This window comes from Aulostomus chinensis, chromosome 3, assembly GCF_037954235.1.
Source record: "Aulostomus chinensis isolate RoL2024-O1b breed Wild chromosome 3, RoL_Achi_v1.0, whole genome shotgun sequence".
Lineage (NCBI taxonomy): Eukaryota > Metazoa > Chordata > Actinopteri > Syngnathiformes > Aulostomidae > Aulostomus > Aulostomus chinensis.
This window is the reverse complement of record NC_141322.1, coordinates 6,533,252-6,552,634: the sequence shown is the minus strand read 5'-3', so window position 1 is coordinate 6,552,634 and position 19,383 is coordinate 6,533,252. Positions and strand designations below refer to the sequence as shown.

Below are 19,383 nucleotides of genomic sequence, written 5' to 3'. Positions count from 1 at the left end.
CCTTCCTGAAAGGATAACAGCAAATGGCATCCCACAATCCTTCCCTCTTCTCAGCAGCTCAACAAAACAAACGATCAACACAAGGAGCAGTGAGGAACACAGGTCATCGTATACATTTGAACCTCCATCTAAATGTTGAGCGAGTTTTATAAAACAAAACCAACAAGCTGGCAGTCATTTCATACAATAACTGGGATTCATGATACACATGATTGAAAGGAGGACTGACAGCTTTTGTTAAATGTTCAGCCCTGATAATCTAGTTATATTTGACTTTTTATTTTATATTTAACTGCAAGTGAGGAGCAGAATCTAAGAAGCTGGTTTCCAGAGTCCAGCTACAGGACAATGTGGTTTCAGGAGAGGCACACATCAATAACATGTGCCGTCGCCTCAGGACCTAGCTTACTAAAAGTAAAGTTAGACTCTCTCTGTACTGCCATTGTCTTCCATCTTCTTAGGATTTTTTTTGTCGCTTTACAAAATACACATTGACGTTTGTACATCGGTAGCTCATGGAACAATTGATGGATTCCATTTGATGTTTTTGAATGAAAAAAATTCCAACAAACAATTTTAAGAATACTTTATTCTGTGAGAATTTGCCCCTTCTCTTATTAAACAGGTTAAATCACTACAGTTACATTTGAAATCAGTATGTACAATGATATTAACACTCAAAATTAGAAACATCTTTAAAACTGCTCCTTGCAGAGCCTGCTCTACATTGCCAAATTTATACAGTCTAAATAACAGTCATGGTTTCCATCATCACTGAGCCTCTGTCTCCATCGGAGCTGACGGTGAACAACAATATGCTTGTACGGGTCATTCGTTGTTTGCGTGTATTATGTGACGTAGAGAGCGAGTTAGGGGCTACATTCTGAGTGGGCGTGACACACGAGCTTCACCTGACGCCTTGCAGCACTCTTCACGACGGAGCAAGAGAGGAAACGCTCACCGACGAGGGCTGGGTATCACACGGCATGACTTTAGTGCTCACATGTTAAGACAGTTACACTCTGATGCTGAAAAGAAATGCGTCATTTAGTTTTCATCTTGTCTCCAGCCTTGAGTCATCGATCAGTTAACTAGACTGTGCCCAACGTTAAGAGGGAATCAGACACACGTACCCAGCCCTTCTGAACTGTAGTCAGCCATCAGACTCGTTCTCATTTAAATAAGACAAACAACCAAACATTTGTTCAGGTATGAAGTGAAAGCTGCAGTAATATTATCCTAACACAAGTTTCCATGTCAGGTAGACCTTCAGCAGATGAAGCAGCGCCACCTTGATGATCGACCATGATCACAGTTGCCTCAGCTAGGGTTGAGTGAGTGAGGAGAGACGTGATTTGATACAAATTTAAAAGGAATGTTTTAAAAAAAAAAGTACAAAACCGACAAAAACCACCGGGGTGTACGCTAGTCACTTCATTATTAATCTCTCCAGTGACTTGTACACTACAGCAACACCAACACAGATAAGAAGACTTGAAAAAGTCAGACACAAAACAGAGTAAACTATCACCTGGACAGGTCTGAAGTACCTCACAATGCTCTGATGAACAGCTTACGAATGAAATGTTCAATTGACTGTGTGTTCGTGTGTGTGTGTGTGTGTGTGAGCTGCAATAAAGAATGTCTAGCAAGTGTAACTGCAGACCAATCTGTGTTCTGCTGCTGCACTGGTAGTTGTAGTACACAGTAGCGTTGGTGGAACGTGACAGGAATGCGAGCAGGTGATGCAGCACGGCAGGCTGAGGTAGAGAAGCAGGACTGAGGCTGTTGGACTGGGAACTCCAACACAGAACAGTTACTCACTTTGAAATAGAAACCAGAAATGTTGACAGTACAAGATGTAGATTGACAACTAGCAACACACACACTCACACAAAAATCACCACACATACACAAGCACACAGACAGAAATCACTTTTGACCATACAGCAGCAACAAGCTAATAATTGAACAGCGCAACAGCAGGCCTGAATCATATCCTTTGTACTTCCCCTCCTCCTTTGTCCTCCATGAGCCTCTAGCAGGCTCAGAGTCCACACACACACACACACACACACACACACACACACACACACACACACACACACACACACACACACAGATGTGTCCTTAGCATACACCAAAGCAGGACAAAGGGTGCTTGGGTGTGAACTCTGCTGTCACCCTGAATCTTCTGAGCCTTAGAAATTAAAAAAGTGAAGTTACTTAAAAAAAAAAAAAAAAGAAAAACTTCCCTCTCTCCTCCCACATTTCCTTCTAAAAAAACAAAAAACAAAAACAAAAAACTAAAACAAGTCCGTCCATCATTCTATGCTCTCCTGCGTTTCAGTTCAGCCAGCAGGGTGCAAGTCTCTTCATGAATGTTCGCCATGACGTTTGTGGGTGTTTCCTCTGTCACAAGTCTGTGACCTTATTCTCCACAGCGGCGGCGATCTGCTGCAGTCTGTAGCCCAGCTGCATCTTCTGGGCCGTGGTGTCCTCCTCCAGTGCCGTGATAATCTGACGACCACACAGCAGGCAGGGTTCAGACACATTTTTAATTGAAGAAGAAACATTTCATGACCTAAAAAGTCTCTGAAACATCTCTTCACACGTAAAACACAAACACAGAGATTCATGTGAATATTTGCCAGTGAATATTTAACAAAAATGAATGACAAGCTCATAAACATGCGTTTAAGTAAAACAGTATGAATCTAAAGAGATTTTTTTTTCTTAACATATCCAAATTTCCATGAATTTTTCTAAATTTCCTGGTTTTATTTATTTCTCAAAAAACCTTTGCAAGACTAGAAACTACATTTTTTTCACGACTGGACAACTGGAAGAGGATGGCTCCAGGATGGAGCTGAGAAGGATTAATAGTGAACACGTGCAGACAGAAAGAAAACTGTGAATATACAACATCATAGTCGTGTCAAAATGGTTACTCTTTCGGCGATGGATGTTCCTGATCAAATTGAGTCACATGAGTCAGCAGAGCCTGAACATTATTCATCCACTTATTTATGGCTCCTTCTTAGTTTCAGATCAATTCAGTTTTTCCATAAATGGAGGGAAGTTTCCCCTTTTCCCCAACTCTTTTTTGCCCCCCCCCCCCAAACTGTAATTCTTTATTTTCCCTGCTTAAAAGAGCAAAACCATATTTTTAAGACTTAAAAAAAAAAGTACAAAATCATCCCCAGACAAGACTGCAAACCAGACTTTTTCTTCTTCTGGGAACTTCTTTTTTCAGGGACCTGGATAAAACTTTGTGACCATGTTTGCTTCATCAGTGCAACAGCTTTTTTCAGAGTAACAAACTTAAGAAATCACAACTTTGTGTTATGCGTATTATTAAAAAACCGGAGCATTAAATACTTATAAACAGTGCATGCTAAACATTTGTAAATAAGCTGATGGCTATACACACACCTGGTCGTAGTATTTGTTGATGTACTTGTAGAGCTCGTGCAGTGCCACCAGGTAGTTGAGCTCTCCAGAGTAGTTCTGAAACACAAGATGCTCAGAGGTTAGATGGCGGCTCCCGTGAACAACACAGAGCCGAGCCCGACATGTGGCTGCACTCACCCGAGACAGTTCGGCCAGAGCGGAGTTCATCTCCTGGTCACTGGCTGAGATGGTCTGCCGGATGTCAGCATAGTACCTGCAGTCGGGGGTCATGCCAGTGACTTGATACACTCATGAAAACAGACTATAATCTATAAGACTACTGAACTCCAAGCACAATGAGTGAATCAATTAGTATCTATGTTACAGAGCACGTCGTCAATGTTAGGATATTTATATGGTCCCACACTCAGCACTGTAAGGAAACGTTTCCTTCTTTAGCAGGCGTCTTACTGTTATTGTACGTTTCTCCTCATTCTGTCTCTCTACATACTGTGTCTTTAACCAAAGAATTTAGAGGTCAGAGCTGTGGCGTCACAACACAGTTGACCACATTCCAGGAGAGGAGGGGAGGAGTCAAAAAATGTTTGCATTACAGTACCGGGTGTGTACAAACATCATACACATGGTACGTGTGTATTGATTTGATGTGGCAAAACTAAGAAAGAACAACTGAAAAAAGTATGATCAACATGCAGTATTGGACCACTCTGAACTGTAATCTCAGGGTTTGTCATATATCTCAGAGTTTCTAAGTAGGAAGTCTGACCTTGGGGGTCGGGGACAGTGACTCAGATGTAAAAGCTAAGATGGAGCGAAATATTGGCCATCAAACTCCAGCTGACAGTGAATGATGATGCCAACTTTGATGCTTTCGCTGACAGAGAAAAACAGTCCAGTCGGCAACATGGTTAGTGTGGGGCGCCGGGGCTCAGCTGGTCTAAACAGCACTTTGACATGGGTGCAATTGTGAAACTGTCCCAGCTTCACAAAGCTTCATCTCCTTTATGTCCCTGGTGTCACTCTGCCCAGACACCTTCTTTAGAGCTTTTAACTGTCAATTCAGCTCAAGTCAATGAGATCTCACCTTTCTACCATCTGTTTGTAGCGAGGGATGTCTCGGGCATACAGCAGCTTGTTGATGGGAGAGTCCTGTTACAGAGGAGAGACAGAGGAGTGAGAGATGAAGGAATGAGGCCTTCGTAACCTTCGCTCTGTTCCTGCACCTTGCGTCTTTGAAAGTCAAGTTAAAACAAGCAGCTTGTATAAGCTGGCTGCCCTCACCCGTCCCAGTTTGTGTTCAGCAATGGTACAGGAATCCATGAAGGTCTGGGCAATGACTGAGAGAACCGCGTCCACGTGGTCTGATGCTTGGACGTCAAAGATAAACTGGGGGTTCTTCACAATGTTGATCCAGAAACGTAAGGGAAGGCTGGAGGAACAAGTCACACCCACCTCTTATTATAGGGCCGGAAGTCCTTATTTGACACGTTATTGGTCACAGGTGAGAGGGTTAGCAGACTGTTTTGGGGTGAGGTTCTACTCCACCTGTTGGTCTTCCAAATGTGTATCGTCTCTGGGTCAGAGATGCCATGTTGTCCTGCCTGGTCATCCAGCAGGTCAAAGAAGTATTTGACAGCGAGTGGGACAGGACGACTCGTGCTGAGGATGACTGTGAACAGGTCATCTACGAACTTCTGCAGCGTCCCCTGAAGAAACATGAAGAGGCAAAATGACGTCAGAAAAGCAATGGCAGTAAACGAAGACCATGGCGGGGTCTTTCCCTCCCCCCTTTGACTCATGCAGGGGACAACTGGTTTCCCATTTCTGCTGGACAACTGTAACCTACCAAATACAATATGCTGCTGTTGCAGGCTCACTGCTGAAGGACTCTAAATCATTTACACTGGCCCTTTAAATAGGCAGGATTTGTGACATCACAACTAGTTTTCATTCTGCAGCAGGATGCAACTTATCCGAGAGGGAAGAAGGGACTTGAAGGCTAACTGGAATGAGGGCTGAGGTCTGAGCTCAGTTACTTGAACGGGTGTATGTTTTCTTTAAATGTTATTACTAGTTTTAATGTTATTTATTAGATCGTTATTATGGCTGTTATTTATCAGTATTTATTGTTATTTATGGCTGAGAGTGCCTGGGCACACTGCATCTCATTGCTTTGGTACTCTGTACTAATATGCACATGACAAATGAACTTGAACTTAAACAGTACACAGATACAGTGGCGCAGTGTGTGTGTGTGTATGTGTGTGTTCATGTATTTGCTACATATTGAGGACTAGAATACGTATTTAACCAACAGAGTGAGGACATTTTTGGAAAGTGAGGACATTTCAGCCGGTCCTCACTTCTTCAAAGGGCCGTTTGAAGGTAAAGACTTGGTTTTAGGGTCGAGGTTAGAATCAGGTTCTGGTTCGGTTTAGGATCAAGGTTAGGGTCAGGTTCTGGTTCGGTTTAGGGTGAGGGGTGAGGGAATGCATTATATCAATGAAAAGACTCACAAAGATATAAGTACAACGTTGTTTGTGTGTGTGTGTACCTTCATGGAGAGCAGGCGGGTCAGGTAGATCTCAGGTATGGCCTTGGCCCTCTCTCTCTCCCTCAGACTGCCTCTGCGGTGTTTTGGCAGCTCAGGCTCCTCGCTGGCCTTCACCAGGTGCCACAGCCTCACCCCGCCTTCATCAGCGTCCTCCAGCATCGGCGTTTCTGCGCAGATCAACCGTTTCAAACTCATACTTTGATAAATAGCTGCCCAACCCTCAGCCATACAAAGCACTCTTTATTTCTAGTTTGGATTTTTCAGAGATAAGTCAGGATCCTTCTTGCATTTCCCCAGAATCAAAAAGTTTATGTATAAAGACATGTATAAGACACTTTGAAGTTTTTTTTTAACATCTAAAATGCATTATGTGTTTTCTGTCTTGTTATTTGTGTGACCCCCCCCCCCCCAAAAAAAACCAAAAACAAATGAACAGTCTAATTCTGACTGCACACCTTGTAGATGCTTGTGAATCTAAGTCCCAGGTATAAACTAGTACTGATGCACCCACCAGTGTACTGCACGCATCACTTCACTCATTTCTGCCACACAGATTAACTGAATGTAAGTTCAAGGGGATGTCCGATGACCAGGGAATTATTGTGGCAGCGGTGCACATATGCTGCTCTACAAGTGGGAAGCTCGATCAGGTTGAGCAGTATGATGATGAGGGTACTCACTCTCTCCTGCCACATAGTCATGGTTGTCATGATGAATGTGTTTAGTGTGGCGAGGGACCAGCGCTACTGTGGCGCCATCTGGAACCTGAAGTACAGCACAGAATACACAGTCTGAGTTAGTCGCCTGGTGATCTTTAACTGGGTCGAACTGTGACATTTTCATGTGATAGGGAAGCTTGAATGGACCTTGTAGTGCTGCAGGGTGTTGAGGCGTTTCCAGTTGCCCTGCACCACAGATGTCAAGTCCTCATCAGACAAAATGAGATGGCCGGCAACCCCAGACCTCCACTCTGAACGAAACACACCACCACAGTCAGACCCGTGTGTAAACCGGCTGCACACGTGCAGTGTGGCTGCACATGTGTGTGCATATGTGTATGTGTGACGGGCTTGCAAAAATATTCTCAACTACATGTTATTTGTTTATCAGTTGTTGATACACAGGTATTAAATAGGTCATTTTATTGCAACCTGTGGAAATGTGTCAGAACCTACACAGACCTCTTGTGATTGTTTCTGTCTCACAGTAGAGGGCGCCAGAGCTACAGTTTATTAGTTTCTTTAACTTAACTGTCACCTTTAAGTGGACTAAGAGAAATACTTCCACTTGTTTCAACTATGTACTCACACAGAAACATCATGTGTAATATACAGTATATTTTGTATATTTATCTGCATATGTATGGATGGGGGCATGTATGAGGTCTCACCCAGGTCCAAGGAGTCAGTGTGAGGTCGGTGGGAGAAGGAGGTGCCCTTGTACACCTGATCCAGCAGCTTTTCTTTCACCTGTGTGATGGTGTCACAGTCCAGCACCTTTGAGGGTAGTGGCTGGGACTCATTCACGCCTCCGCCCTGCACCAACACATTCAGAGTCTGCAGCGGTAGAAAAGAGGAGTTAGAGTTGAAGGTTGTCCTGGATGTCTAGTAATATCAGTTGGTTTGTTCTGGAGTCATTTCTGCTCACCAGGGTCTTGTACTCCACATCCTCTCGCAGCAGGCGATTGTCATTGAGCGTGTACTTGGCCTTGCCAGTGACAGCGTCCACTGGGCCTTTATCTACCTGGTGCTTTATGGCCCTGAACAGCATGTAGAGAGGCTCACCCGCTGAGTCCTGCACACACAAAAGGACAATCCAACACTATATCATGCTCTGAAATGGTGAGAAAATTCTTCCAGGTCCTTTTAAATGCTGAAACTATACAAAGAATGATCAGAAACTCTGCTGCTCCCCTTGGTTTTCCGGAGCAGCCACTCTCAGCTCATGTGTTTAGCTGGCTGGCTCAAATAACACTGTTTTGGTTGACTCACAATGTTTTCCACTAAGGCTGCTTTCACACAAAAAGTTCCACTGGGCGCTACCCGCTAATCACTAAATCCAATAGCTGGTGAACATTGTGGAGCAGATATTAACCCCAGGAGAGTGACCACTGAACTTTGATCCACCAGGTGAGACATGACTCCAAATGAATAATATTGTGTCCCAAAACTGCTGGATGTGGAGTCTAGTAACCATTTGCCAACAGGTTCAACCTATCAGCAATGGCCCTGCAAACATCTGGTATTAAGGTTCAGACTGTATAGATTATAGATTTTATTCCCCTCAACCTGAACTGTCGACGGTGGTGATGCCATCAGGAGTATCCTCCTGCACAGTCTCTCTGCACAAGTATGTCCCTCTGAGTTCTCACTCGATCATTCCCCATCCAGCAATCATATGTCACACATAATATTAGAATGTAAGTCTTCTCTTCATCAATCTCAGTTGTCTGGGCTCAGCTCTCCTCCCTAGTGGCTTTGCCCCTTCTCTAGTGTGTCCTCCCAATGTCTGCCCACCCACTGGGTAAATATAAAGGGTTTATGGGAGAATCAAAGCTATGTAGCATAGACTTCATCCACTGAAGAGACATTTTCAGCAGTGAGTGTTGTTTTTTTGTCAGTAGGATTACATCTATTTTCATTGAGCCCGGTGGAGGGCTGGGACCTGGGCCCATAACCGAGCTACTCAATTTCAGGGCATAGTCCTCCTACGTAATAAAAAAAACATTTTTCTACATTGACCTTATGGGAATATGCACGAGGGAGAGAGACCTTCTAGTTCAAGTAAGTTTAATTATAAATGAATAGACTGGGCTCGTGTTATGGTTCAGCTTCTTTTCACTTGAGTCTGATGGTGTCATGAGCTCCATAACATTCAGAGTCAGATCCATTTAACATGACCAAACCCCACGCCCCCCCAAAATAAACAACAACAAAAAAACAGTTTTGATGGAAGAAGGAAGTCTTGGACCAGATAAACGCTGGCTACACCGCAAAACCTGAAATACTGGTCCTTGTTCCGGAGGCTAAGTCATCAAACGTAGCTGATGGATTCCCAGATTGCATGTTGACTGACCCTTAGGAAGGCGTAGAGGCAGATGGACATCCAGTTGGTCAGCAGCTTCTCCACCACCGTCTCTGTTCTGTAGAGCAAGAACACAGAGAGTCTGAACCAATGCAAAACCTCTAGTAAAACAACTTTAATTTGCACAACTTTTCCCTTTTCTTACCGCCGCAGCATCAGTTTGGGGTTCTTGGCCACGTACTGCTCAACCAGGTCATTCAGGAGGGTTTTGAGGATGTCAGTGAAGTACTCCAGTTTGCCATGCAGCGCCACTGTTAGCAGGGAGGCCACATAGGCTCGATCTCTGGGAGAGAATGTCCGTTGGCTCTCCAACGTGTGAATGAACTGAAAGGCAAGAGGAGAGGACAATGTTACTGATGTCCAAAAATTCTAACCTCACTCATGGCACAGATTATGATGTTTCCTTTGGTACCTTGGTGAGGAAGAGTTTACTGTTGAGCAGGTTGGAGAGCTGCACCAGGCCCTGCTCCACTGTCTGCCTGCGACACTCCTGAACATCCAGGTCTCGCCTCAGTGGTGACTCACGGTGCCCAGGGAAGAAAATACGCTCAGCATACATCCGGTAGTCGAGGAAAGGGATGCCTGAACCAACCAGGTCACTGGACATGTCCATCATCTCTGTCATCAGGTCTGGAGGGTGGAGGAATGAATGATCAGACCCTGCTGCTACAAGTACTGTCACCTCCATTTTCCATTATTTATCACATTCAAAGTGCATGGTGGGAGCCAGTCACAAGATAAACTGGACAGTGATGGACATCCGTATTGATGTACAACCAACTCATCAAGGAGGTGTGAGCTAACAGAATGATTTCATACAGCTGACTGGATGTTTTAAGTTCATCAAAGCAAAACAGACAATTCTTAATCTGCGCCTACCTTCATCTTTCTCATGTTACCTTCATGTGCTTTTACCTGTGAACTCTTTCTTGCAGCGGTCTCTCACACTGGTCTCCAGGTTCTCCAGTTGGATCTGGACCTTCTTATAGTCTCTCAGAGCTTGCTTGCTCTTTCTCCTGGCAGATAGACACAGATTGGACAGAGGTAAGAGGACAAACACAGGTTTAACAATGGATTAGTGGAAATCCAGAGAAATTGTGGAAGGATTGACTCAAATAATTTGATCCCACATTGTCCCACAAGTAGGGACCAGGGTTCATGGTGAGGTCAAGCTGGGACAGATGGAAACACTTACTATCTGATCCCACAGTTCCCACCTGATAACTTCATGAGGTTGCAAGATCAATCAGACAACCCACATAAAGTGATGATGTTCCTCCTCACTGTTGATAACATTGTTTAAAAAAAATGGAGGCTCTCAAAGAGGGGTTGAAACGCTAGATGCCAAGGGGCCTTGCCTCACCGGCAAAATGTTGAATTTCACATTTAGTAATAAGCTTCAGAAATTCAACTGCTAGTCACGAGAAGTCTGTGACCACTCTGAGTTTGTACAGGAGGCTTCACACTCGTGGATGCTGTACACCGGACCACTTACAGTAATTCTAACGTCACAATTACTCTGCACATGCATCATTCTATTCAACTATGGGAACGTGAATTAAATACTTGATTAAACTGGTTAGACTCTCACTCACACTCAATACACAGCTGTCAGAGGTGAGTGTGTATGCTGGCTAATTGTAATAATACGAGACACACACAGCAGAACTACTGACATTCCTCAGTTAGTCTGTCAAAAACCTTATCTGTAGTCTAACTAATACATGAACAAACTCAAGGTCAACTTGAGCAGAAAACACACTGCTGGCTAACTGACCTGTAGATGAGCACGATGATGAGCACGATGAGGGCCACGATGGACGAGCCAACCCCAACTCCAATCTGCGCCTCCAGAGGGAAGGTGGCTAGGCTCAGGCTGTCGTACTGAACCTTACCCAGGGAGAAGTTCAAGTTTCCCATTTGGACCTCAAACACACAAACGCACACATCCTCAAGTGGGCAGCAAGAGGCTTCAAACCCCCATCCTGGTGGACTACGAGCTTGAGTTGATCAATTCATGCGCATTAGACTCACAGTGAACTCAGGCAGACTGTCGGAACCCTCACGTTTCTTGCCGTTGACTCCTGATGCGGGCTGCTGTGGAGGCGGCTCACAGTACAGGTGGTTTCTGGTCAGCGTCTTAACAGCACAGACACCCTCCCCAATCAACACAACCACCTCATCCTTAGTGATGGCTAGGTCCAGATTATCTCCCTGAGAGCAAGAGGACACAACACAGTCTAATTTCATCCTGTGGCTCTGCCTTTTCTTACTTTTAGTCTGAATTGTTGTTGATGATATTTAAAAAAATAATGTCCTGAACTTATGTTCTGTCGAAAAATATGAACTCTGTTTTTTTCCTCTTGGTTATATTCACTATAACAGTGAGTGGTCAACTATATCTTGTTAGCAAACGGTTTGTGATGTCTCCTCCCACTGCTTCTCAGCCTATCACAGGCAGGCTCCTCAAGATGGGAGGATATTTAAATCTACCTATACTCTCAAGAAGACTCATTGGCATTGAAACATTAGCATCTTTGCACTTTAAAAGTATATTTTGTTGTGTGGTTTGGTTAGAAAATCTTGTTTTAAAGTCAGTTTCTACTTCTGATTATAGGCAAGAATCGTGCAATGAATGGGGGTGCATTGTTCTACATAACTGACAAATACAGCTAACGAAGCTGCTGTGAAAGCGACCATGATGGCAACTGGAGAACACAAACATAATCCAGGTTAAAATCCAGTTTGAATTTCAACGCATTTTCATATTGGGTATTGTACCTTTCCAGTAAATCTAGCAAAGACACAGATTTTCATCAAAAGCAGAGAGAATTTAAAACTTATCTGAAGACTTACCTCTAATACTAAGGACTTAATTCCAATTAGGCATAAATTGAACTGTGAGATCAACGATTCTATCAACACAGCATGCAGTGTAAGCACGTGTTAGAATAGGCGAGGTGCTAATCAGCTAGTACGCAGGAGAGCCTACAGTACGTAGGGGTTGAGAAGTTAATTTGTAGCTGTTAGTGCCAGTTTTCTCTTGATTGCTTCATCAGGAGTGCATGAAACAACTTCAAAATTAGATGTGTCAACTCAACAATCTTTGTCCCTACATGTTTTGGCTCAACATGTCAAGTCATTTTGGAAACATTTCTTTTTTTTTTTGTGACGCAACTATAGAGAGGAAGTGACTGTCATACATGCTTTTGAATAACTAAATGCTGACTGGTGGGGTTGATCATCATGCATCTTACTGCCTGTACACTTCCATTTCTATTGCAACAAATAATAGCAATGCAGCAATAGAGACACCTGGTCACATTCTTAGACAGTTGAATCATTACTTCTACTCCTCTGACCTCTAGCTGGATGAAGCTGCCAGGGTTGTAGCGGTAAGCCTTGAGAGGGTCCTGCTGGTTCAGGGGGCGCAGGTCAGGGTTGGGCTCATAGCTGAAGGCCTGGGGGTTTAGAGTGTTGAAGTCAAAACGTAGGTTATCCAGCAGAAACTCCACCACGACCTTTGACCCAAAGACAGAGGAGTCCACCATAGGAGAGCGGCACAGGATCAGAGAAGAGGAGTTGACCTCACAACTTTCTATGAACTGAGGATACAGGAAAAAAAACAGTTAAGTTCTGTAAAGGGAGTGAACACTGACACGACACACGCACGCACGCGCACACACACACACACACACACACACACGCACGCACACACACATACACACACACACACACACACGCACACACACACACACACACACACACACACACACAAACCTGTTTGACAGAGCAGAATGGGTCTCCAGGACACACAGGGTTAGGAACCATCCTCCTGTCTCTGTCCACCCCCTGCTCCCCATTCCTCCTCCTCCGCCTCCTCTTTTTGTTCTGGTTGATGGACTCATAGTGGGACACTGTCACTACCATCCGTGGTTCCTGCACCACATCCAGGTTGTGGCCTGACACGTAGATCAGTCGACCACCGCTAAACAGAAAAAACAGTCTTAAAATTCAAAGCACATGAAGTAATGACACCCAATGGTACGGCTGAAGATGGCGCTCCCCGACTTACTGCAGGAAGCTCTTGGATGGCTTGGCGTGAGTGATGTTGGGGTTATGGGTGTAGTGGTAAGCTGCAGTGTACAGGTGGCGCTGGCTGCTGCCGTAATGCAGCGTGACCCGCTGATCTCCTGTCTTGTTACTGCTGCCTGTCACGCACTGAACACTGGAGCTTTGCACCTCCGACACGCTGAGGAGGCAGAGAAGCGAGAGGATGAGGAGACATAAAAGAGAGGTACTCCATTGGCCTCAGAGTGAAACTGTCTGACAGAAGACGGTCGAAGTTTAGACTGAGTGAGAAATGTGTGTCTCTCACATTTTACATGGCACTCCTCCCACAGTGACAGTGAGGTCAGAGGGGCGGCCTGTCAGCAGGTTGCGCCCGCTGATGGTCAGAGTTGTTCCTCCAGCTTTGGGACCCCTCTCAGGCTCCACCCCCATCACAAATGGGTCCTGAGAGAGCAGAGAGGCAGGAGAATATAGGCCATCAACCACATGCAGAGAACACACTGACACTAACGATTCAGGCTCCAGTTGAGGTTCAAGGTTTGATGTTTAATTTATCTGTTGTAATGATGCCTGTAATTTGAGCCTCTTCTTGTTGGAAGAAGGAGGAATGATACTGCTTGTTGTGATGTCGACACTCTAGGAAGTTTGGGTAATTCTACAGTTTCAAGCCTTAAATAATCCCATGAAATGGCCTATCAATGAGGTCAAAGGTGTTGTGACTGCTGATAATATCATATTCCTCTGGATTTCCTGCTGCTCTATGTTCAGTATCACGGTAAACTGTATGGGCTTGGGACATCCAGTGAGACAAAACTAGACACCTGGGGAAGTTCTGGAGGACCTCTGTGATGAACTGAATGATAAAATAATCACTGCCTCAAAAGTTTTTTATTTCTACTTTTTCTTGTTTTGGTACATCCTGTTGCAAATTCCCACAGAGGAGTTTAATCTAATTCCCTGATATAATCTTAACCAATCCAAACCAGGGGGGATTACCTGGTAGCTGAATGTCTGGCTGGACAAGCCAAACTCTCCTCCGCTAACTTTCACAGACACATGGCCCACCTTCTCGCCTCCACTGGCTTTGGTTCTGCACACGATCCTGGAAGGCATTCATCACATTCACATAGTCATGAATCAAGCACGTAACCCTGACCTGACACACCGGTATGAGAGAATTAAGATGAAAATAAATCACTGACAAAGCCGTGTCTTCGGTACTGAGAAACTGCCCAGTATTTACTAGCCTGACAAATCTTAAAGATCTTACCTGGAAGAGACTTCATACAGACTGATGATGACAGCACAGGGCACGCCGGCCACTGACACAGAGCTGAGGATGTCATCAGGCTTCTGGCCCAGGTTGGAGCCTGTGATGGTCACCATCGTGCCACCTTCCAGCAGGCCAGAGAGTGGCTCAATCTGAGGAAAGGTATGACATGTTTGATTTAAAAGGAAAGCTTTCCTTTTTTAAATTAATGTCTAATGAGGGACTGCGGAGTGTGAGATTGGCTAGAGAATCAGAGCTGCTGGTGCAATTTTTCTGTTGAGAACTGAAACAGAAGGCAAGCTCTTGATCTACTGGTCAGTCTTTGTTCCTACTCTCACCTGTGGGCATGAAATAGAGGCCAGGACTGAAAGAACAAGATCACGAGTAAAATCATTTTTCTCTGAGGGGTGGCTGGTGTCTCCCTAAGGATAAGGTGACAGACTCAGTTTATCCCTGAGGGAATTGAAATAGAGCTCTACTCCTTTGCATGAAGCGGAGCCAGTTGAGGTGGTTCAGGCATCTGGTCGGGTCATGTGCAACTAGGAGGAGGTCGTGGGGGGCACCAATGACCGGGTGGAGGGATTATAAATGCTCATCTACAATCTTATGTAGTCATCTCAGTAATGTTTGTTGTTAAAACATATAATCATCAGTGGAATCATGTGTTTGTCACACATAACTACGATACCAACAACAATCTTTTTTTTAAACTGTCTTCTTTACCAGAGTACTGGAATAAATGGAAGCCTGTAAAACTGCATCAGCAACGAGATGTTCTGTGAGTTCCACCTGCTTGCTGAGAACAGCAGCACAGCAGCGGAGCAAGGAAGCTTTGTTGTAACGAACTGAAGGCAAGGTATTCCTTACAAACCTATATCTTATCAATCTAGTTTATTAGCAGTGGTAAAACTAGCAGCACATGCTTTAATGGGTTTTGGCCCAAAAGTGAGAATTTTATCCATGTTTAGAGTTCCTGCTCAAAACGTTCAACTTATGCTGAACTTATGCTTTCCCCTGTTGATTAAAAACAGTGTTATGGGCTAACAAGCTATGATTAAAGCAAATAAACATGCTTAAAAACATTTGGACAAGGAGCAACGTTGGGCCTTGGAGATGAATAAATGGAACAATGTAAATTTAGGGCCACTCATATCAAGGAAATATTCCTACCCCTGAGTCCAAGCAAACATTATGTTCATCAACGATAAAGTTTACATTGTTACCATGCCTGAATAACCTAAGAAAGAAGAGCATATTATTTTGTAGCAGTACTTCTCCTTAAAATACTTCTAGCGTAGCTTTCGTTTTAGTTGTGTTCAGTTCCCGACAGGTGGGCCACCAATCAAAAGGCTTTGCTATTGTGTTCCTAGCTGAAGCTTTTATCTTGAAGTCAGCAGCTAAAGTGCAGTTCGTTTGCCTCACTGGTGCTGCGGTGGCGGTCAGGGATGTGCGCTGCCTCACTCAAACTCTAAACTCAACAACCACTATCCTCACTCAGTGACATTCATTGTCCAGCCATAAAAGGAGGAACTTTAATATTTTTGTCTTTCAGCACCATGGCAAGGAAGTGTTGACACAGCTGTGGCGTGCTTGGCGCCACCGTTTATGGAACATTATCATTCATCAGTGTGGATCCTCTCTTTATTATTGTTATGATTATCTATTTCTGGGTGTACACAGAACACAAGAGGTCGATGGAGAGGTCAAAGGTCAGTACTCACAGAGTGGATGACTGGAGCAGGGCACGTCTGCTGTACAGGTTCACCACAGGAGCCGGAATAGGAGCAAGTGGCCTGAGCACCACCACACCACACGCAGCCATACTTCTGGTCGGCTGTGTGGCAGCGACTACAGTCAGAGCGGCCCACCGAGCAGTTGTACAGAGTCACTGAGGAGGACAGGCACAGCTTATGATTACTGTTAATACTAAGTATTGATTGAATGCAAACTCATGTCAAGGTGTCTAGAAGAGATTTATGTGAACTAGTAGAGAAAAAAATTAAGTATAGAATCACCATATAGATCAGGAGAACTGTCCACATGGAAGGTGTCCCTCCTCTTCACATACACCATGGCATTATATTCCTCCACTGGATCTGAGTAGGTGTACTGGAGAGATGAGTGAAATTCATTTAGGAGTTACGATAACTAACCAACAATGTATTTTTACATTTATAGAATTAGAACCTTGTAGTCTCCTAGTACTTCTTGAAGTAGAAGGATCAGAACCTGACATATAATCAAATTTTAACCGAGCAGATGCATCTGTTCTTTCATTGCAGGCGAACGGAAAAAAAAAAAGTCAGACTCCACTCCACTCCTTTTGCCTCTAACTCTCTCTCAATATCAGAAGAAACATCTTCAATTCTCTGTGACAGTGTTACGAGCCAAGTAAACATTTGCAAACTCTTGCTTCTTTTTCAGACAAATATTCTCCACCATTTTCTTCATGCAGTCTTTAATAAATTCACCCTCAGTAATAGGTTTGCAGTGCCTGGCAATCAGCATTGCCACCTCGTAGTTCGCATTTGTGGCATTTTCATTTTCATGGGCTCTTGAGAAAAAAGCAATGCTGTGCCGTTAAAACAGCTACCAGTTGCTTCAATTTTTTTTTGTTCCTAGTTAGCTTGCTGTAGTTAGCATGTTTCATCTGGTAGTGCCTCTTGATATTGAATTGATTGAACACAGTCACAGTTTCTTGGCAAATTAGGCGGACCCAGTTGTTTTGTAGTTCAGTGAAAAAATACTTCAATTCCCACTTGTCCTAGAAGCGGCAGCCCTTGCTGTCAACTTTCCTTTTTTCAGTTACAGTAGCCATTTTAGAAATGGGCTGGAAAGTGTAACACAAGGGTAAACGGCGAGAATAGGCTACGGCCACAGGGTCTACTTCCACCTTCTGGTGAAATGTGAAATAGCTTTTCTGTATGCATGTATTTTATAGAGTGTCAACAGAGCTGACGGGCCACGTGTTATTGATTTTATGACAGAAGCTGTGGGCCGGTGGCAATTTGAACACGGGCCGCAATTGGCCCCCAGGCCGGACTTCGGACATGCCTGAGTTACACTATGTGCAGTATGTCTGTGATGGACCAACATTTCTAAGCAAAATCTATAATGAATCTTTCATGTGTCTTCTTTTGAATTAGTTTTATCATCTATGATTTTTAGAGCCAGACAAACAGATGGTTATACTTTTCTCCTCTCTGCCGCAGTTCAAATTAAACCTGACCTTGATCCTGATTTAATTAAACCAGAATATACATGGATGAGGAAATGCGGGCTTTGGAGGCTGAGAGAGCAAGACAGGACGGGAGGCTGAGGTTGTTCAAGTAGCTCCAGGTATGACTGACTCTAAAATGTCAAGATCTGGTAATTTTCATCTGTATTTCCACAGCAAATGTTAAACACAATCCTATTAATGCTGCAAAGATCATCTTAGACAAAAAAAGTGTTTTTGATGACCTCTGAGATGTCTTTCTCTACTGCCACACAGCTAGCGTTCACTGCAGCTATGCTAACTAGCAATCAGCCTTCAATGGGTTTCTGGAGCTCCGTAATACAACCAGAGGAGAGACAAGGGGTACTAAATCTGCTTATTTGGCACTGAACATGACTGACAATTAGCATATTTCCTCAAAAGCCAGCATATTCTGAAAATGTAACGTTTTCGTTAAGAAGAGATTCCCAAATAAGGTATAGCATGTACAGAGTTAAAGAACAATACCATTAGTGTACACGGAAGAACATGACATCAAACCTGGTGTAGTTGACAGGTGATAGCAAAGTTGGATGGATTCATGTCATCAGTCTCCACATATGCATCCACGACCACAGTTTGCCCCTCAATGACCAGCACACACTCGTAGTCCAGCTCTGTATCCTGGAGAACCAAAAGACTCGGTGAGGGTTCTTTGACCCTAACAAACATCCAGAAACTGGTGCTGCTGTTACGAAGGGCTGTTTGGCAAACCAAGACCCCAATGGCATAAAACATGGCCAACACAATAACGAACTGTTTTAATTGCAGCAGACAATACACAAAATTGAGGTATTTATCCCAAGTTTACATTCAAATGAATAAGTGAGTTAACAATACAACTACATAAAAGATGATAAACTGAACACTGTAAAATGGGGGAAAGGGAAAAAAAAATCAATTTCTCTTTTAATTGAAAGTGGTTTACTGAACAAACTACAGCTGCTGCCTACTTGTGAGAAGTAATTCTGGTGTACCGCATGCGTGTGTGTGTGGGTGTGTTGTACCTGATAGAGATGTAGGTTCCGGGCCAGTAAAGTGATCTTCCTCTCTACTCTGACAGGAAGCAAGGATGAACCCTGGACCTTCTCCACACACGGACAAGCTGAGGAGCCCCAGCTGACATAGGAGCCCTCGTCCCCCTGTTAGCACATGCATACACACACACACACACACACACAGACATACACACAGAGTAAACACACAAATCCTCTCTATGTGGCAATTTATTCACACGCACACACACTGTGGTGCATGCAGGAACGTTTTTATATTCTTGAATGGATGTCTAATGAGACCAGTTTTAGATTGTAGCCAAACCATGTAATTACAAGTATGGTGTCTGTCACATGTTGCACTGTGGCCCAAAATGACAGTGGATCCATTTTTCTGAGCTTCATAACCCCCACAAAATGACTCATTTAACCATCATAATTTCATCTGTGGGGTCCAAAAACATTCTGAAAGTCTAGACGAGCTGTCAGATGACATAATTTCATCCCTATTCAAGTTACCAGAGGCTTAGACAGGAAGTTAGAGGGAACACGAGTACACTGCTCCCTTCTCCACATGCGCTCTAGTATTTCCTTTATAATCCATAGACGAGCTCTCGCCTAAAGGCTGCTGGGATAGGCTCCAGCCCCCCCCCCACCCCTCTGCGACCCTTAACAGGATAAGCAGTAGAAAATGGATGGATGGACAGTAGCCGAGCACTTTTGCTTCTATTGCCACTGA

General features: G+C 44.0%; 1 protein-coding gene across 5 annotated transcripts in view; it reads right to left on the bottom strand.

The window, feature by feature from the left end:
- Positions 1 to 580: 580 nt before the first annotated feature.
- The window catches only part of LOC147267506 (plexin-B1-like), a 109,267-nt gene continuing 90,464 nt past the window's right edge, over positions 581 to 19,383 (bottom strand). For all 5 annotated transcript variants that reach the window (XM_086198367.1, XM_086198371.1, XM_086198369.1 and 2 more), the window contains 27 exons: positions 18,657 to 18,791; positions 18,151 to 18,273; positions 16,409 to 16,502; positions 16,115 to 16,281; positions 14,394 to 14,545; positions 14,120 to 14,225; positions 13,431 to 13,567; positions 13,128 to 13,304; positions 12,833 to 13,040; positions 12,415 to 12,657; positions 11,087 to 11,266; positions 10,830 to 10,978; positions 9,968 to 10,068; positions 9,465 to 9,682; positions 9,198 to 9,376; positions 9,044 to 9,110; positions 7,616 to 7,762; positions 7,359 to 7,524; positions 6,835 to 6,938; positions 6,649 to 6,733; positions 5,969 to 6,135; positions 4,960 to 5,120; positions 4,696 to 4,843; positions 4,499 to 4,563; positions 3,592 to 3,667; positions 3,436 to 3,510; positions 581 to 2,520 (listed from right to left, as the gene is read on the bottom strand). In XM_086198367.1, coding sequence (XP_086054493.1) covers positions 2,416 to 2,520; positions 3,436 to 3,510; positions 3,592 to 3,667; positions 4,499 to 4,563; positions 4,696 to 4,843; positions 4,960 to 5,120; positions 5,969 to 6,135; positions 6,649 to 6,733; positions 6,835 to 6,938; positions 7,359 to 7,524; positions 7,616 to 7,762; positions 9,044 to 9,110; positions 9,198 to 9,376; positions 9,465 to 9,682; positions 9,968 to 10,068; positions 10,830 to 10,978; positions 11,087 to 11,266; positions 12,415 to 12,657; positions 12,833 to 13,040; positions 13,128 to 13,304; positions 13,431 to 13,567; positions 14,120 to 14,225; positions 14,394 to 14,545; positions 16,115 to 16,281; positions 16,409 to 16,502; positions 18,151 to 18,273; positions 18,657 to 18,791 — 3,735 coding nt within the window. In that variant the 3' untranslated portion in view covers positions 581 to 2,415. The remainder of the gene's footprint in view (positions 2,521 to 3,435; positions 3,511 to 3,591; positions 3,668 to 4,498; positions 4,564 to 4,695; positions 4,844 to 4,959; positions 5,121 to 5,968; positions 6,136 to 6,648; positions 6,734 to 6,834; positions 6,939 to 7,358; positions 7,525 to 7,615; positions 7,763 to 9,043; positions 9,111 to 9,197; positions 9,377 to 9,464; positions 9,683 to 9,967; positions 10,069 to 10,829; positions 10,979 to 11,086; positions 11,267 to 12,414; positions 12,658 to 12,832; positions 13,041 to 13,127; positions 13,305 to 13,430; positions 13,568 to 14,119; positions 14,226 to 14,393; positions 14,546 to 16,114; positions 16,282 to 16,408; positions 16,503 to 18,150; positions 18,274 to 18,656; positions 18,792 to 19,383) is intronic.